This window comes from Ochotona curzoniae, unplaced genomic scaffold (genome assembly GCF_017591425.1).
Source record: "Ochotona curzoniae isolate NIBS_2020 unplaced genomic scaffold, NIBS_Ocur_1.0 contig_3622, whole genome shotgun sequence".
NCBI lineage: Eukaryota > Metazoa > Chordata > Mammalia > Lagomorpha > Ochotonidae > Ochotona > Ochotona curzoniae.
In genome coordinates this window covers 112941-132191 of record NW_024465926.1, presented here as the reverse complement: position 1 = coordinate 132191, position 19251 = coordinate 112941, and the positions used below count along the sequence as shown (strand labels likewise).

The window sequence follows — 19251 nt, the reverse complement described above, 5'->3', positions numbered from 1 at the left end:
TCTGCTGCAGCCCGGCCGGGGGCACCGGCACCAGCACCGGGCGTCTGCTGCAGCCCGGCCGGGGGGACCGAGACCGGGGCGTCTGCTGCAGCCCGGCCGGGGGGACCGAGACCGGGGCGTCTGCTGCAGCCAGGCCGGGAGGACCGGGACCGGGGCGTCTGCTGCAGCCCGGCCGGGACACCGGCACCGGCACCGGTGTCTGCTGCAGCCCGGCCGGGGGACCGGGAGCCTCCCCTGCAGCCGCCCGGCAGGACAGGGACTGCGTGCTCGCCCCCCCGCCCCCCACTCCACCCACGGTGGTCGCTGCTCCGGGGAGTGAGCGGCGAGGCCCGAGGTCCTTGTGGCTGTCCAGAGCCTCGACTTCCTCGTCTGCGAAATGGGTGGGTTTGTGGCGTCTTGGGTCGGCATCGTGGATCGGGGAAGGGACGTCCGGGGCCTCCAGGGGTGGCAGTGACGGCCTGTGCGCCCTCGACCCTAGGTAGCTTCGGTGCAGCCGGGAGCAGAGCGGACAGGAGCACCCCAAGCGGTGCACAGGGCCTGGGGGTTCTGAGGTGAGTCCTCTTCGCCCAGGGCAAGGGCGCAAGAGTGTGCTGTTTGCCTACTGCCTGTGCTGAATGTGGGTTCTAGGACTTGGGGTAGGGCTTGCTGTTGACCCTCAGCAGACAAGAACATGGGGTTCTGCTCCTCACAGGAGAGGGCCCAGCTCAGAGGTCGGACTTGTGCCTAGGCTAGTGTGAATGAAGAGAATCTTCCCCAGGGGTGTGTCCCGTGTCCATGTTTAGTTCCTGTGGCCACGTTCTTTTTTTTTTTTTTTTTTTAAGATTTATTTTATTTTTATTGAAAAGGCGGATATACAGAGAAAGATCTTCCGTCCGATGATTCACTCCCCAAGTGAGCGCAGCGGCCGATGCTATGCTGGTCCGAAGCCAGGAGCCTCTTCCGGGTCTCCCACGCGGGTGCTGGGTCCCAAAGCCTTGGGCCGTCCTTGACTGCTTTCCCAGGCCACAGGCAGGGAGCTGGAAGGGAAGCGGGGCTGCCGGGATTAGAACTGGCGCTCATATGGGATCCCGGGCGTGCAAGGCGAGAACCTTAACCACTGTGCCACCGCGCCAGGCCCGGCCACGTTCTTAATGCCTTATTTTTAAAGATTTATTTGTTTTGATTTGAAAGGCATGTTTACAGAGAAGAAAGATAGAAAAAGAGCTTCCATCTGCTGATTCACTCCACAAGCGCTACAATGGCCAGAGCTGATCTGATTAGGAGCCAGGAGCTTCTTTCCAGGTTTCCCACGCAGGTACAGGGTCCCAAGGCTTTGGGCCCTCTGTCATTGCTTTCCCAGGCCACAAGCAGGGAGCTGGATGGGAAGCAGGGCCACTAGGACATGAACCGGCTCCCAAATGGGATTCTGTTATGTGCACGGTGAGGACTTTAGCCACTAGGCTGTTGTGTCGGCCCCTCAATCATTTTTTAGAGCATCTGGTATTTATGTATTTTCTTCTGAACAGCAGAGAAAGAGATAACCTCTTCTGGTTGAGTCACTGTCTAAATGCTGCTAACAGCTGGGGCTGGGCCCATGTGAAGTTTGGTACTGGGGGCTGGTGCTGTGTCTCTGGTCCTGCCCTGCTGGCGTCCCATTAGCACATGGTGTGGGATGTAGGCCTCTTCACTTCTAGGTCAGTGGTCTTCCCCGAAACCTTGTCTTGTGCTCAGCGTGTCTGCACGCACACACCCATGTGGGAGACTGCGGGAAGCTCCTGGCTTCACCTGGTCCAATCCCAAATGTTGTGGTCATCTGCAAAGTGAACTAGCAATGAAAGATTCTCTCGTTAGCTTTTCTTCTCTCTGCATTTCAAATAAATGAAATTAATACAATACAAAACAAAAAACGCCCGGAACCGGGACTTCAGTCCAGATCTTCTGTGTGAGTGACAGCAACCCCATCACTTGAGCCATCTCTGCCTGGAAAGCTCGCAGTCCAGCAGGCTTTCTGCTGTGGGTCGGGCCTTCACCGCTGCCCTGATGGGCTACTCCTCTACTTCCGTTTGGTTTGCTGGTCACCATGCGATGTCAGGACAGTTTGCTCAGCAGGAACTCTTGGGGTTTGGCCTCACTGGCGTACATGCATGCGTAAACCTAGCATCCACCTCGGGACGTAGGTGTCTTACATAGGTAAGGAATTAGGGTCCCGTGGCACTCACTGGGAGACCCACAATTTAAATCAGGTTCTTTTCTTTCTCTCTTTCTGTTTATTTGCTTGGAAGAGTTAGACAGGGAGAGGAAAGAGAGGTCTTCGGTCCACTGTTTCAGTGTTTGGATGGCTGCAGTAGCCAGGGCTGAGCCAGGCGTTCCTTCTGGGTCAGGGGTCGTCCTCAGCTGCTTTTCCAGGTCATTTAGCAGGGAGCTGGACTGGAAGTGGAGTAGGTAGGATTCAAAGCAGTGCCCATGTGGGATGCTGGTGTTATGGGCTGCTGCTCTGCTCCTGGCTGTTTGTTTCTTAAGAGTGAGGACAACCAGGGCCTGACGCGATAGTGTAACAGTTAAAGTCCTCACTTTGAACGTGCCGGGAGCCCATATGGGCACCAGTTCTAATCTCTGCAGCCCTGCTTCCCATCCAGCTCCCTGCTTGTGGCCTGGGAAAGCAGTCGAGGACGGCCCAAAGCTTTGGGACCCAGCACCTGTGTGGGAGACCTGGGAGAGGCTCCTGGCTCCTGGTTTCAGATTTGCCCAGCTCCAGCCATTGCAGCCACTTGGGGAGTGAACCATTGGACACAAGGTCTTCCTCTCTGTCTCTTGTCCTCTCAGTACATCTGCCTTTCCAATAAAAATAAATAAGTCTTTGAAAAAAAAAAGTAAGGACAACCATAGTTAAGTTGTTGCTGTGTGCTACTGAGTGCTCTTGCAACTTTGTATTCATTGGTTTTTGAATCTTTGCAATGGCCTTGTATGTTGCTATTTTAAATTCCTGTTTGAAACATGAGAAATTGAAAACAGAGAAAGATGTGGGTATGTCCAGAAGGTCACACTGTTGGAATTCAGACTAGAATCTGGCCCCTGGGTTGTTGGGTGACCTGGCAGGATCTGGGCCAAAAATCTCCTTTGCAGGAACAGTTGTGTGAATGTAAGTTTCTTCCTGTGTCACTTGAATGGAAACTGCTCTGTGAGTCACTTGCAATTCTCTTCATTCAAGGCTCTTAGATCATCTAGGATCTGCCTCTGCCTCATTCCTTACGTCTGTGTCCCAGAAGCCTTCATGAGCTTTCTGCTCTTGTCCATTGGTCAGAATATAGTCAAGATACCACACCTGGCTATAGGGCAGGCTGGGAAGTCACATGACACACCCACCTGGGTGAAGGGGCACTGGGTGGGCATCTCCCTAGTCTTCCCTAGAATCTCTGGAGAGCAGCTCGACACCCACCGTCCTCTGGGATCTACCTACCCAGTGACGTCAGATAACAAGGGAAAGAGGAGGGACTGTGTCCTCTGAGCCTTCTTGCCATTTGTCAGCCTGTCAGCAGGTGCTGAGTCCTGCCAGGGAGGTTCCTGGCCCGGGCCTAAGGTGGGTGGTGCCACTTACTCTGCTGCGGGAGGGTGCCTGTTACAAGCCTCAGCGAGCACTGCCCTCACTCTGTGGGCCTTCCCCCCTGGGCTGGCTTTCCTGGGGGAAAGGTGCAGGACAGACTTGGTTGTTCCTTTTGCTTGTGTTGTTTTGTGCAGCAATGGGTGCAGAGAAGGCATAACAAACACTGTGCACTTTCTAAAACATGTGTGGTTTCCTGTAGCAAACAAGTGCCACTGAGAATTTAATGGCATATTTTACAACATTTTTTGGAGAGGCACAGAGGCAGAGAGAGAGTGTTGTCATTTGGTGGTTCATTCCACAGATGCCTGCAGTGGCCAGGACTGGGCCAAGCAGAAGCTAGAACTGGGAACTCAGTTCAGGTCTCCTGTCTGAGGGCAGGGACCCGAGTACCTGAGCCGTCGTTGCTCCCTTGGGGTCTGCACTGGCAAGAAGCGGGACTTGGGAGCTGGAGACACCATGATATGGGATGCAGGCCTCTTCATTGCTAGGTTGGATGGTTTCCCTGAGGGCTTATTTTGTGCTCAGTGTCTGTACACTAATTTGCCCTTTCATTGGTCCATTTCTGGGTGAAGGAATGGAGGTAGAGAGAGGCTAGACTGGAGCTTGGGGAAGAAGTGGGTGGAAACAGGCTTGGCACTGTCCCTGCCATGACCTGCAGTCTGGGAGCCTCAAAGGGGCAGAGGGCAGGCACGGAGTCTTGACTCTTGGCTCTCAGGAGCAAGGTTCCTGCCTGTTGCCTGAGATTACAACACACAGCCCTAGGCTGACCTCCATCTGGAGCCAATGCAGGCTTCTCCATAAGCACGTCATCTTCCAGGAACTCAACTCCTGGGGCACGGAGATTGTAGAGCTACAGAACACCTAATATTGAGCCCTCCAGTGACCCCTCCTCTTTGGTTTTGGGGTACGCTTGTGGGAAAGGAGCATTTTTTTTTTCATTTTTAAAATTTTTGACAGTCCTAACCTACCATCCCACATCTACCCTGGTCCTCCACAGCATCAGATGGTGTTGGAGTCTTGCTCGGCTTGGTACATCCAGTCCCAGTCCACACTTGTGCCAAGGGAGACTACAACCATGTCCTGATTAGAACGCAGCCCTCATTCCAGCCCCCGTGCCCTTTGGTGGGAACCTCATCCTGGCTAGGGTGTCTCCTTAGCTCCCCAACTGGGCCTGTTCCCAGCCATAGATCGCGCACATGCCAGTGGTTGCTCTGACTTAGCTTGGCACAGCTCCTCACCTGTCCCGACCCCTGCCTTAGACACTGTGGCTTAGCGTCCCTGGCTCACACAGACCAGTAGGTGCAAGAGCCTAGCTCGGCATGACCTGTGCTCCATGCTGATTTCTAATTTTGCTTGTGAGCTAAGGTTTGCTCAGTCCTGCTCGGTACACCCTGTTCTGTTACTAACACACACATTAGCCAGCCATTGGAGCTACTTTACCCAGCTTGTCCAACCCCCAGGTCTGGACCATGTGTTAACCAGCAGAAGCTTTGACCCACTTCCAAACCCAGTTCTCATATATGCCAGTGGGTTTTAGGCTAGTGTCCAGCATAGTCTGGCCTTCTATTTGGCCTTGTACGAGCTGGTGAACATTGTGGCTCAGCCCACCCCACACCCTATTCAGGATGCACATTTGGGTGCTGCTGCCTTGACCTGTTCAAACTGTTGTGGATTCCTTTATCAGTGAGTGAGCGATGGCAGGCTCCTTGTTCACATCTAGCTTAGTCCATCACCACCCCAACTCGTGAGCTCACAGGGTTTGGCCCACATATCCCCCACAGAATCTACCGCCAGATATGGTTCTCTCATGTGCTAATTAATATCATGGCCCTGCCTATGTGACCGGTCTCCTGATCCATCATCATGTCAGGTAATAGGATATGATCCTGCTAGACAAGCCCCCAGTCTTAGCTTTTGCATAGACTCCTGTTTGGGTGGTCAGCATTGTTCAGTGATTACAAGCTCTACACAGGATTCAATCTTATCTATAAAGATCATCTAGTCCCTCTCCTGCAACCTACCAGGTCTCATTACCCTCGCCCCCTCCCCAATCCCATCCACCCTGCAGTGATGGCGGTGGGTGGGGCCCAGGCCCGCCCTGTTCTCCAGACTTCCCCCTTCAGGGCTCCCAGCCTGAGGACTGACCCGGCCTGGCACCCACCAGCAGCCAACAGGCTGCTGAAAGTTTTAACCCCAGACCCCAAGGTCATCCCCTCCCCAATCCCATCCACCCTGCAGTGATGGCGGCGGGTGGGGCCCAGGCCCGCCCTGTTCTCCAGACTTCCCCCTTCAGTGTACTCACCATAAAGGGAGCAGCCTCTGGAGCTCAGGCAGGCGGGGACAGCTCACCGAGTGTATGTGGTGGCTGGAATAGGGACTAAAGGAGCATTTTGAACCAAGGGCCAAGAAAGAGGAACCCAGAACCAGGAATTGTGACTCATGAGAGCCAGCTCTGTAGTAAGTGTGTGGCCTCTTGCTGGGTGGGAGTGAGAGAAATGCTTGAAGCCCAAGGAGCCCCTTGGTCAGCCAGCCCTGTGGCTGGAGCCCCACGGGATCTGAGGGGAAGGCCTGGTCCTGGTTGGTGTGATTGGGCACCTTGGTCGGGTCATATGCCCATGCTGTGTGTGGGACAGGAACCAGTCTTGTGAATTCTGCCCCAGGGGCTGCCACCAGTGGGGGTTGGGCAGGGTGAATGCTGTCTGCTTCTCCCACCCCTCAGAGAAGGGATAGACCACACAAACCTGGGAACTGAACCTCACCCCTGCTTACCCCAACAGAGGGATGCTATGGAATATGATGCGAAGCTGGCCCGGTTCCGGCAGGCCCACCTCAACCCTTTCAACAAGCAGCCAGGGCCACGGCAGCATGAGCAGGGGCCTCATGAGGAAATCTTGGAGATTGCTTCTGAAGGTGGGTGCCAGGGAAGGGGTGATCCTCCTTGTCTGAGCCTGCTGGTGACTGAAGGCTTCTGAGGGTGGGGGTCTGTTCTCACCTATCTCTGCTGCCTGTGGGTGGCCAGCACAGGACAGGTGCCATGACCCCAGAGCCGTGGTTAGCAGGGCACTGCTCAGGCCCCTCTCCTCTAAGAGTCGGGAAGCTGCTGAAAGGGGCTGTGGCACAAGGAGTGCAGGCAGAGGCAGAGGTGGCTGAGGTCCTTGTGGAGGATTTGAATGTCAGAGTAGGCATGCAGGGGCCTTGGCGCACAGGAGCCTGGGACACACTGGCTGTTTCTTGCTAGCACACAGGAGCAGCTCTCTGCAGTGCTTGCTGCCTGTGGGACATGGGCAGGTCAGGTGGGGCTGACCTTGTGTCTTTGCTGTCCTGCACACCTGTCCCCTCTCTCCCCAGAGGCCCTGTCTGAGTTACCCCCTGGGGAGCCGGAGTTCCGATGCACTGAGCGCGTGATGGATCTTGGGCTTTCTGAAGACCACTTCTCTCGGCCCATGGTAAGCTTTGGAGTCTGGGAGGGGCAGAGATGGGGGAGCTTCTTACTGTCGGCAGAGCAGTCTTCAGGGCTTGGCTGCAGGCCTACTGTCCCGTAATACTGACTCCCACGCTCCAAGCCTGACTGAGGGTAGCTGGAGTCATCTTGGAGTAAGGCTGGACATGTTGCTTATGATGGCCATTAGCCTTCAAGCCTTGCCCATGCACATGCATGTCCTGTGGTGTGTTTGTATTGTGATCACAGTTTTGGAGATTTCCTTTTAGCCACAGGCTGATAGTGCCAAGGAGGTGGGCAGGGGCACTCTCAGAGCCCGGCCGGTGGAGAAGGCGTTTGCTTGTCCATGCACACGCATGTCCTATGAGACCTGAGCCTTTCTTGCCCCAGTAGCAACAGGGTATTTCTAAGTCTGGAAGCTTGGTTGGCTGGGGCCTGGGATGCAGGACAGTGTGCTGGGAGTTCAGCCAACACTCCTGATTCTGGGGGTGGGCCCCATCCAGGCAACTTCCTCCCCCACCCCACCCGGGCTTGAAACTTACACTGTTGGGCGTTTCCTCTTTTTCATGAAAGTAAACATAATTTCCCCAGCTTTTCTGTAAAGGGGAAGTCTTTAGAATAAGGAAATGGCATAACCAAAAAGGCAATTGAATTTCCCTTTTTTCCCCTTAAGATTTATTTATTTGAAAGACAGATTTACTGATAGAGGTGGGGGAGACCGCTGGGCTAGGGCAAAGCCAGGAGCTGGGAACTTTATCTGGGTCTCCTCTGTGGGTGCAGAGGCCTAAGTGCTTGGCCATCTTCTGCTGTTTTCCCAGGACATTAGCAGAGAACTGGGTGAGACGTAGAATAGCTGGGACTTAACTAGTTTGTGTCTGCTTTACCTGCTATGCCACAGTGCCAGACCTGAGGATTTAGTTTTTGGAAAGGAAGATTTACAGAGAGAAGGAGAGACAGAGAGAAAGATTTTGCGACTGCTGGTTCATTTGTCAAGTGGCTACAACAGCTGGAGCTGAGCTGATCCAGAGCCAGGAACTTCCTCCAGGTCTCCCACATGGGTGCAGGGTCCCAAGGCTTTGAGCCATCCTCCACTGCTTGCCCAGGCCACAGGCAGGGAGCTGGATGGGAAGTGGAACAGCCTTGATATGCACCAGTGTCCATATGAGGTCCTGACAGATGCAAGATGAAGATTTAGTCACTAGGCTACTGTACTGAGCCTAAAAGTTGTCATTTTTAAAAAATAATTTAAAAAATTTTTATTGGAAAATCAGATATATAGAGTGGAAGAGAAACAGAGAGAAAGATCTTCCATCTGCTGGTTCACTCCCAAGTATCCTCAATGGCTGGAGCTTAGTCAATCTGAAGCCAGGAGCCAGGAGCCTCTTCCAGGTCTCCCACGTGGGTGCAGGGTCCCAAAGCTTTGGGCTGTCTTTGACTGCTTTCCAGGCCACAAGCAGGACATGAACCATTGACCATATGGGATCCTGATGCATGCAAGGCGAGGATTTTAGCCACTAAGCTATTGTGCTGGCCCAAAAGTTGTCTTTTGAAAGGCATCCTGATTTAGTCTTTGGAGGCCTCTGGGTGGACAGGTTCACTGAGTATGTTTGCCTGGGGTGGATCCTAAATTGCTTTGAGCAATTTCTCAGACTCTCCTGTGCTTCCATATCCTCACTGGAGTGGAGGGTGAGGGTTGAGGCTGAGCTCCCACAGAGAACCTGACGACTGCCCCTCCCCGACCCTGCCTAGGGCACATTCTCAGCTTCTGACATCCAGCAGCTGAGGCAGGCGATCGAGGAATGCAAGCAAGTGATTCTGGAGCTGCCCGAACAATCGGAGAAGCAGAAGGATGCTGTGGTGAGGCTCATCCACCTCCGGCTGAAGCTCCAGGAGCTGAAGGTAGGTACTGCCTGCCTTGCCATGGATGGGGGCTATAGCCAGGGGTGGCCCCCAGGTGTGTGTGTGTGGGTGGTTTCCCCTCCAGGTCTGAGGGGCTGATATGAAAAGGTGCCCAGAAAGGCAGGGTAAGTGGTGCAAGTTATTTCTCTGTTAGTTTGGAGTCTGCTGGGTGTAAGGGACAGAAACCCTACATGGAGGGAAGAAGGCCTCCTCTTGTTTACTGCAAGGCCCCTGCAGCATTAGAACCTTATGCTGGCCATCTAGACTTCTATGGCAGCTCCAGCCTCTTGCTGTGCTTTGCACGAATGCTTCCCTTTCTTCATGTGCAGGTCAGTCTTTGGCCCAGCCCCAACCCCTCTGTAGTGACTGACTGGCCAGCTACAGGGCACATGCACCCTGCTGAAGCAAGTAGGTAGGGAGAGTCCTACCTTGACCCACTTGGCCCTGGAGAAGGGATGGTCTACAGGTGATAGCCAAAGAAGGCCACAACCCAAAGGGTCCAAAGCTACGAGTGTCCGTGCAGCCCATCGGCTTGTCTGCCACCGTGTCCACTGTTTACTTAGAGTTCCTTGGGAATTTAGGAAGTGGAACATTCATTAGGGAGTAGGTGTGGCTGCGCAGACATGTTCTCTCATAGGTGGTTCAGGGCACATGGGGCAGCAGATGGTGTTGGAAATCTCACCTTGTTTGCCTGTCAGCTGTTGGGGCAACTCAAGATGGAGTCTTCAGAAAGAAGGGGAGGGCAGTGATGTCATGCCATCCTTATTCACACATCTGTAGCCCCAGATCGCTGCAAGGGATTCTGGGAAAGTGGTGCTGCCTCGTTGAGCCAGGCCCAAGGAATTGTTATATTGCCAAAGGGGGACAAGGCACTAGGCTAACACTCACAGTCCTTGTTGCAGATGCTGCTTGTGAGAAATAAGCCTAGGGGCTGGTGTGGTGGGAAAGGAGCCACAGCCCAGTTCACCTGGGATCCCGTCTGACCCTCTTGTTAGGATCCCAATGAGGATGAACCCAACATCCGAGTTCTCCTGCAGCACCGCTTCTACAAGGAGAAGAGCAAGGGCGTCAAGCAAACCTGTGACAAGTGCAACACCATCATCTGGGGGCTCCTTCAGACCTGGTACACCTGCACAGGTGAGCAGGGCTCTGCCTGCATCGCCCAGCTGGTTCTGTGGACAGTGCAGACAGAATCTCCGGCATTTCAGAAAGGCCCGTTGGCCTGTGATAGATGAGAAATCAAGCCAGTGTGTGCCAGCCATGGTGCAATGAAAGAAAACTGGGACTCGTGTGTGTTGTGTTGAGTAAGGAGTAGGTACAACTGAAGAGACACCAGGTGACGTCTACATGGATACTTGATAGCCAGATATGTCCAGGGAGGAGCATGCCGAGGCTCCCTGGGGGTAAGGGGCCTTGTAGTGGACAAGTCTGGTGTCTTGGAGGAGGATCAGGGAGCATTGAGACTGAGAGGAGGGAAGGTGGAGTGAGATTTTCTGTAGGTGCCACAGGGTCACAGCTGGCTGCTGGATGTGCTTAGGTTTTACTGGGCTCACTCAGGCTGCTGGGTGGAGGGGGAAGATGGTGTAACTGTGATCAGAGTGGGGCTGTGGGGGTGAGGGGTAGCTGAGGAGAGGGACCGTGACCCAAGATGTGAAGTCAGGGATGGGATGGGACTCCATGTGTGTAGCAGGGTGGCCCCTAGGTTGTTGATGTGGAGTTCAGGCGCCAGGAGTGGGGACATAATGGTCCCTCAGGTTCTAAGACTTGTTGGTATCAGTGGAAGGTCGTGAGTGTCAGGGCTCCATCTGGAGGTCTGCATGGGTCGTAGGATGCTACCCCACCTTCTCCATTTTAAAGGTGTATTTACTTGGAATGCAGAAAGTGTAATCTTCCATCTACTGACTCACAAACTGCCAGCCCCAGCCAGGAGCCAGGAGCTCTCCTGGGCCTCTCCTCTGGGTGCACAGGCTTCTGCTGCCTTCCAGGGCCCATCAGCAGGAAGGGGAGCTGGAGGCAGAGCAGGTAGAAGTCAATGACACTTCAGCATGGGGTGGCGGCTAAGCTGCTGCACCTCCCTCCCTCCCTCTCCAACTCTGAGCTGTGTGTGGTTGTGCTCCCACTCAGGGTGTTACTACCGTTGTCACAGCAAGTGCTTGAACCTCATATCCAAGCCCTGCGTGAGCTCCAAAGTCAGCCACCAAGCTGAGTATGAGCTGAGCATCTGCCCTGAGACCGGGCTGGACAGCCAGGACTACCGCTGTGCCGAATGCCGGGCGCCCATTTCCCTGCGTGAGTGGAGCTGGGTGTAGGACCCGTGGGGCATGTGGGTGGACGAGAAGCTGTGAAGGCAGGCAGCTCAGCTGAGACCTGTGGGAGGGGCTTTCCCTGCCCTGGCCCTTGGGTAGTGACGAGGGCTGCCACTGACATTGTCATATATGAGCAGACCGGGGTTCCAGCTGTTGCATGACTTACCCAGGGCCTTCAGGGTTGGGACCTGAGCTCAGCTTGCGTGTGGCCATTTCCTAGAGGAGGCCCATGTAGACGAGTCCTGGGAAGAGCACCCCAGTAACCAGGTGTGTGCTGTTCCCATGAGTCCCCTAACATGGCTGGCTGAAGCCTTAGGGCTGCAGGGGAAGACTGAGGGCAGGGTGCTGATCTCTGTGCTTCCCTGCAGGGGGTGTGCCTAGCGAGGCGCGGCAATGTGACTACACCGGCCAGTACTTCTGCAGCCACTGCCACTGGAACGACCTGGCTGTCATCCCTGCACGTGTCGTCCACAACTGGGACTTTGAGCCCCGCAAGGTGCTGGTTTTGGAGGACAGGAGTTCTTGTACCCAGGGGTGTATGTGAGCAGATGGTAGGGGGGTATTGGGAGGGTGTATCAGTATGCAGGTGTCGTGAACAGTATTGGAAGGCAGTGTTAGTGCACAGGTGGTATGGGGATATTGGGAGGGGGTGCCAGTGCGCAAATGACAAGGGGGTATTGGGAAGCGGTGCAGCTGAGGGTGTCCCTGGCTGATGGTACAGATAGGCATGACCTGAGGGGGTGGAGCAGGCAGTCATTTGGCTGTGCTGTGCAGGTGTCTCGCTGCAGCATGCGTTACCTGACGCTCATGGTATCCCGGCCAGTGCTCAGGCTCCGAGAGATCAACCCTTTGCTGTTCAATTATGTGGAAGAGCTGGTGGAGATCCGGGTAAGGCTGGAGGGTGAGGCTGCTGCCCAGTCAGGGCCCACAATCCATGGCAGGGGCAATTTTAAATCGTCTATACCACATTTAGGAAGTAGAAGAAACCTAAGTTCATTTGAGTAGGACATCTTACATAACCCTGCACATCCAAGATGGCTTCAGGCGTCATGCAGATGGCTGCTGGTGCCCAGTGGCCCTTTGTGGCTGGTGGTCACTCTCTTAGCTAGCAGTGCAGGAGGTGGGGCCCAGGTGCCCAGTCCAGGCAGGAAATGCCAGAGGCTCAGGCCTGGCCTGGGAAGTGGATGACTGAGCAGAGCAAGTCGATTGCTGAGGCTGCAAGTGTTGATGAGGGACCTGGCTTTGACAAGAATTCTGACTCAGCACATCCAGTGATGCCCCAGGCTGGCCACGGGGCTGCTGGCTCCCAGACAGGTGGCTTGCTGTGGTGTGGGGCTGAGCTGGGCTGGGCTGGGATTGAGTAGACGGAAGATTCTGCAGGCAATGAATATTGAACCCCTAAGTCCTGCATAGGCCTGATCTGAACCTGTTTGGCCAGAGAATTCAGAGCTGGGGCCACCCTCGGGAATCTCCAGGCATCTTCACCACCTGCTGTGACCCTGTGTGGTGGAGCAGGAGGTGATGGCTGAGCTGGGCGGCTCCCTTACGTCCGGGCTGAGGCCTCCCCACCCTGCCTTCTCTGCAGAAGCTGCGCCAGGACATCCTGCTCATGAAGCCTTACTTCATCACCTGCAGGGAGGCCATGGAGGCTCGTCTGCTGCTGCAGGTCAGGTCGCCAGAGGGACAGCCTGGGGTGAGGTGGGGGACACCTCAGCCTCAGGGTTGCTTTTAGCCTAGGATCCTCAGAACCTACCGTCCAATAAGAAAACAGGTGCTCTTCTAGCTCCATAAGCGTTTCCTAATTGGATCAGCTCAGGTCGCTTAGCAGAGTTGTCCCTGGGACTTTACCTGAATCTGAATGGGGTGAGCCTTCTTAGGTGTTACAGCTTCTGTCCTAGATTCCCCTCCCAGAGTGCCCATCATACAGGGGAGTTGAGAAAAATTAGTGGTGGTTTGTGGGTGCCGTGGTTGAGAGAAAGCAAGGAAGAAACGGGGTGGGTGAGATCTCAGCAGGGGGCCAGGACCAGGAGGAAGTGGGGGAGCCTGGAGCACCAGGAGCAGCATGGAGCACTCTGAGAGCACAGCCATCTCAGGTTCCTGGATCCTGCTATCAGGACCCAGCTTGCTGCCTACATGGGCGTTCTAGGCCGCAATGGGGTAGTGGCATAAGGGAGGCGGACAAGGGTGCATCACCCATACTGGGGTCACAGCTGCTGCAACTTGGCAGCTCCAGGATCGGCAGCATTTTGTGGAGAACGACGAGATGTACTCCGTCCAGGACCTCCTGGACGTGCACTTGGGCCGCCTGGGCTGCTCGCTCACTGAGATCCACACTCTGTTTGCCAAGCACATCAAGCTGGACTGCGAGGTGGGTCTTCCTTCCCACCCGACGGCTGGGAGCAGTATGAGAAACAGCCCTCAACCCGACCCCAGAGACCTTGTCGGGACTGGCATTCACTTGCCCTCCCCTCCTCACTCCCCACCAGCGGTGCCAGGCCAAGGGCTTCGTGTGTGAGCTGTGCAGAGAGGGTGACGTGCTGTTCCCGTTCGATAGCCACACATCCGTGTGTACCGACTGCTCGGCCGTCTTCCACAGGTGGGTCTGGTCTGGAATGCTGACCTCTGGACAGGGGGCGGTGGGGGCTTGCCTCTGCCTTAGCTGTGGCTGACTTTATGGGAGCCTGCCTGCCTTCCCCACCACTGAAGGACAGTTGGGTCTCTGCTGATCCTGAATTAAAAATTCCAGTAGGAATGAGTGGCTGGGTGCACTGGCTCCTAAAGGCCCAGCCTGGCCAGCATCCAAGCTGCTTCGTTTCTCCAGGTCACTCTTGCAGGGCCAGCACAGGCTGCAAGTTCCCACAACTGTGATGCCTGAGGTCGTGGCAATTGTTTCAAGTGTCCCTAGGCCAAACGATTTTTAAATTTTTAAAACTTTTATTGGAAAGGCGAATCTTACAGAGTTCTTATAGTCAAACAATGTCACGTGTGTTTATGTCCTCAAGATTTAGTAGCTGCTTAGAAAGATAGTCCACATAAAGTACAAGAAAAATATTTAAGTTTCTTTCTTCAATGAGCCTGATACTTACCTGCTGAGCCCTGCACGCCTTCCCAAATCTGGAGTCCGATGGGACGTACCAGCACCGCTTCTGTGCACAAATTTTGGCCTGGCATTTCCTCACCATGCAGCCACTGCCAAGACACTAGGTTTGCAATGCTTGAGTGTCACAGAGGTGGTGCAGTGGTCACCCTTAACTAATACGTGTCAAAGATGTGAGCTAGGCTGCAGTGCCTTGGCTGGTAGGTGTGGACTGCGGGCAGGAGTTTCCATACATCAGCTGTGCACAGTAGTGTAGAAAGCAGGCAGTGGCAGTCAAGTAACTAACAGCACAGAGCCTTGGAGGCGAGGGGTCCCCGAGCCTGCACTGTCGTTATGGGCAGGGTGAAGACCATCCCCACTTTGTCCAGCACACCCCTCAGCACACTGGGCTGTGATCCCTACATTTGCCCTGTGGGAATACTTCTGTTCAATGGGAGCTTGTGAAGATTCAGTGGCATAATTTTTTTTAAAGATTTATTTATTTTTATTGCAAAATCAGATTTACAGAGAGGAGGAGAGACAGAGATGAAGAACTTCTGTCTGCTGATTCACTCTCCAAGTGGCCACAATGGCCTTAGCTGAACCAATTCGAAGCCAGGAGCCTGGAGCTTCTTCTGGGTCACCCATTCGGGTGCAGGGTCCCAAAGCTTTGGGCTGTCCTCGACTGCTTTCCCAGGCCACAGGCAGGGAGCTGGATGGAAAGTGGGGGTGCCAGGGTTAGAACCAGCGCCCATATGGAATCCTGGCATTTGTAAGGCAAGGACTTTAGCTGCTAGGCCACCACGCCAGGCCTGGCATTGATTTAAAAAAAAATTTTTTTGATAATGTTTACATAGTTGATTAGTGTGGGAGGGTTGAGGATTGGGTGAGACCGTTATTTCCATATTTTCTTCTTCCTGTATGTGCGGGAAGGAGGAAGATAAGGGAAGAAACCACAACCAGCCTCCCAACCTAGTTGTATATATATTTTTAGTACATTTTTTTATTTGAAATGCAAATTTTACAGAGAGAGAAGGAGAAACATGGAGATCTTCTATCCACTGGTTCACTCCCCAAATGGTTTTGAAGGCTGGAGCTGAGCTGATCTGAAGCTAGGAGCTTCTTCTGGGTCGCCCATGTGGGTTGAGAGTCCCAAGGACTTGGGCCATCCTCCTCTGCCTTCCCAGTCTATACATGTGGAGCTATTTGGAAGTGGAGCAGCCAGGATATGAACTGGCACCCACATGGGATGATGCTGCAGGCAGAGGATTAGCTTGCTATGCCATTTCAATGGCCCCACAAAAAATTTTTTTTTTTCAAGATTTATTTATTTTTATTGGAAAGGCAGATATACAGGGAGGAGGAGAGACAGAGAGGAAGATCTTGTGTCCAATGGTTTGCTCCCCAAGCGGTCACAAAGGCTGGAGCTTAGCCGATCCGAAGCCAGGAGTCAGGAGCTTCTTCTGAGTCTCCCATGTGGATCCAGGGTCCCAAAGCTTTGGGCTGTCCTGGACTACTTTCCCCCCCACAGGTAGGGAGCTGGATGGGAAGTGGGGTGAACCAGCGCCCATATGGGATCCCAGCATGTTCAAGGCGAGGACTTTAACCACTATGCTATCTTGCCGGGCCCAAATTTTTCTTTCTTTCTTTTTTTTTTTTTTCTTAACATTTATTTATTTATTTGAAAGGTAGAATTACAGAGGGGGTAAGAAGGGAGTGAGAGAGAGAGATCTCTTTCATGTACTGGTTCATTTCCCAAAGCCAGAAGCCTGGAGCTCTGCCCAGGTCTCCTATTTGGGTACAGGGACCCAAGCTACTTGGACTATCTCTGCTTTCCCAGTTGCATTAACAGGGAGTTGGATTGGAAGTGGAGCAGTCGGGAACTTGACCTGGCACCCATGTGGGATGCTGGCCTTGCAGAGGGTTGCTTAACGCACAACATTGCAGCACCAGCCTCTCAGTGTTAGACGTTGCATGCACAGAGCCCCAGCCTGTCTTCCCACCCCCAGGGACTGCTACTATGACAACTCGACCACGTGTCCCAAGTGTGCGCGGCTCAGCCTACGGAAGCAGTCACTCTTCCAGGATCCTGGTCCAGAGGAGGACGTTTAGTGCACTGGGGGATAGCACCAGGCACCTCCACCTGCCTGCATAGCACACACCTTGTTCGGCCTTGCCAAAGTCAAGGTGTGCATTCTGCTGTGGCGACCGCCGGGGTGTAGTCTTGGACCTCTTCACCCCTGCTGTACCAGAGGTGGGTGAGCAGTGCTCACAAGGACCGCCAGCCCTCGTGTGCTTGCTGGGACTCTGACAGCTGCACTTGGCTGTTACCTGGCTGTGAGGCTGGGAAGGGTTGCTGTGTGGTCCCTGCTGGCCTCCATGGGTTATGGGGAAGGGTTTCTCATGTCCCCCATGGCATAGAGCTCTTATTCTCATGGGACCAATGCTTCTGAGCCCAAAAGATGCCCCTGCATTTGTCCTGGCTACCATAACAGCTGGGCTGTGACCCACAGGGCAGTTGAGAGAGCAGCCATTGATAGCAGAGTATGCTTGCTGTACCTGGCAGCCTTGAGCCTGTTTCATGTCTGCTGAGTGGATTGGGATCTACCAGCCCATCCCTCTGGGGGCTCCTGGGTGTCACTGACTCAGGCTGTTCAGGGTCATTCCCCAGAGACCTGCTCATGGTTCTTCCAAGTCCTCAGACTGTCATTCCTTTCTGTGACAGAGGGAAGGAAAGGGCTGTGGCGCTTTACCCTGCTGTGCACCTGCTGTGTTCCTGCCATGGCCCAGCCCACCTTATCCTGGTGCTCCAAGCTGGTGGTTGGGGGCCCAGCCCAAGGAGGGTGTCCCATGCTTCAGTGTGTAGCAGATGGTCTGCTGTGAAGAGGTTTGAGGTTAGGCCCAAGGGTTGGTCAGTTATGGCAGGCCTGAGTGGCAGTTTGTGAGATCAAGTCTCAGAGGAGCTCCATCCTTTTGCCATCCTGGGCTGTACCCTGTGAGGATGGCTCAGGTTCCTGTGGTGTCCATTCAGTTCCTAGGCTTACTGTCAGAGCTAGTCATCTGAGGTCAGGAGCTGGGGATGTTTGCTTGAGGGTCTCCCTGGCAGTAAGCCTGGTATCTGAGGTATGGGTGATCTGCCCCATATGAGAAAGGGCCCCTGGGCAGCTGGTGGGGCCACCCTGGGACTGGTCATCTCCCATTTCCCACCCCTAGAAAGCAGGGGTTGCTGTGTCTGTCCTTTCTCTCTCTGTCCTGGACTGCTTGGCTGTTGATGCAAAGGGCAGGGTATCCGTGACCTTTGACTTGGGAACCCGAGAAGAGAGCTCGTAAGAGCAGTCAGTTCTGCTCATTCAAGGAATGAATGAAACACTGTCACCTTCCTCTTGCCCCTCTGCCTTCAGGTGGCTGTTCAGGCCAGACCTCTGGAAAATGGAGGTGGCAGGAGGCACCTGTCTCGGGGGAGAACAGTGGGAGCAAGTCTGGTGAAGTCCTGTTAAGAGTCTGTTGTGAGGCTGAGTCAGGGCGGACTTCCCCTTTCTGTGGTCTAAGAAGGGGTTTAGGGCCTGATGCCCTTTTCTTATACTGCAAACCTGCGCACTTCTCACCTCTGTAACACAGCCCCATCAAGTGGATGTCTCCTGTGTAATCAACATCATATTGTTCCTGTTACAGAAGATATGTTGGCATTTATTGGACAGAAGGCTAGGACTTACATTTTATTACCCCTTCCCATGCCGCCTGCACCAGCACCTTATCTCTGTCTGACCCTTCTGGATTAGAGTCTCAACTGAATCATGAGCATTGCCTTTCTGAGAGTCCACAGCAGGGTGTGAAGGACCTAGCAAGGAATTGTATCACCTGGCCCAAGCACAGCCAAGTGTGGTCCCACAGCTTGCAGCAGGCTGGCTTGAAAGCTGGGACAGTGCCACGGTCATTATCTCATTAAATAGGTATCCTCTACACTGTACTGTGTGTGGTGAGTCTGGGACAAAGCTTAGAGTCAATTCAGAAGAAAAGCACACTGCTTGCTCATCCAGAGAGGGCTAGGGAGGGACGTGGCATTGGTGTGGAAGCAAGGCTGAGAGCTGGGACAGCGTGTTTCAGTCTTCACTCCCATGAGAAGGCATCACATACTTCCTGGGGCACTGTGTGCTGCACCTGCAATGCAAGAAAGCTGAGTAAAGGGTGGTCGTCTGTCTCTAGCACCCTCTGTGGGAAGAGCTGAAGGGCTCGTTAAACTGCAGCTGAGTGAGCAAAGGTTCCAAGCAGCTCCTGGCAGCAGCTTTAAGCTTGTCAGGCCAGCCCACAGAGAGGACCTTCCCGCTGCTCTTGAATGGGTCTTATTGTTTCAAAAGTTTAGTTACTTGAAAGGCAGATAATTCAGTAGATCACTCTGTGTGGCCAGAACTGCCAAAAGTTCTGAAAAAAGGCTGAAGCCAGGACCAGAGGCCAGGAACTCTAACCTGATCTTTCACATGGGTGTAGGGGCCCAAGGACTTGGGCTCATTTGTGGCTTCCTATGCACATTAGCAGGATGCTGGATCAGGAGGGGAACAGCCGTCAAGTAAGATGCAGTTATCACAGGTGGTGGCTCAATCGACTGCATTGCAATGGCAGAGAGCAGAGGCCTACTCCTGCCCACTGGTTCACTTCTTAACTGCCTGCAGCAGCCAAAGCTAAGGTCAAAATGAGGGGCCAGAAACCATTTAGGTCTCCCATGCGGGTGGCAGGAACCAAGCACTTGAGCAGGAAGCTGGGCTGGACCAACAGCAGCTCTAGGCAGCACTTGGCCATGTCCCAAGGCTGGCACAGGTTCCTAGGGACGTGACTGTGTTCCCTTAGAGTGTCACGGGTTCCTGTGGGTCCAGACACAGCCACTGAGGTGGCAAGTCCCTTAGCTTCCATGATGGGGCATCCCTGGCCGGTCACATCCCAAGTCACAAGTCTACAC

General features: G+C 54.0%; 1 protein-coding gene across 5 annotated transcripts; it reads left to right on the top strand.

Moving 5' to 3' along the window:
• Positions 1-275: 275 nt before the first annotated feature.
• Positions 276-18309, top strand: DEF8 (differentially expressed in FDCP 8 homolog). 5 transcript variants are annotated; one of them, XM_040982194.1, is made up of 12 exons: positions 276-380; positions 6358-6490; positions 6929-7026; positions 8769-8918; positions 9914-10055; positions 11043-11207; positions 11593-11720; positions 11999-12112; positions 12810-12890; positions 13452-13592; positions 13711-13820; positions 16310-18309. In XM_040982194.1, the coding sequence occupies exons 2-12, from the start codon at positions 6367-6369 to the stop codon at positions 16410-16412; spliced, it is 1356 nt and encodes a 451-aa protein (XP_040838128.1). In that variant the 5' UTR covers positions 276-380; positions 6358-6366; the 3' UTR covers positions 16413-18309. The 5 variants fall into 5 exon arrangements, with proteins under 5 accessions (XP_040838128.1, XP_040838129.1, XP_040838126.1 ...); XM_040982195.1 differs by lacking the exon at positions 276-380 and adding an exon at positions 5442-5460 and having other exon boundaries at positions 6359-6490; XM_040982192.1 differs by lacking the exon at positions 276-380 and adding an exon at positions 5623-6037 and having other exon boundaries at positions 13458-13592.
• The last annotated feature ends 942 nt before the right edge of the window (positions 18310-19251 follow it).

Coding starts and splice junctions, on each gene's coding strand:
- DEF8 (XM_040982191.1), top strand. Junction 10,056..11,042: donor GACCTGGTACACCTGCACAG/GTGAGCAGGGCT, acceptor GCTCCCACTCAG/GGTGTTACTACCGTTGTCAC. Junction 12,113..12,809: donor AAGAGCTGGTGGAGATCCGG/GTAAGGCTGGAG, acceptor CCTTCTCTGCAG/AAGCTGCGCCAGGACATCCT.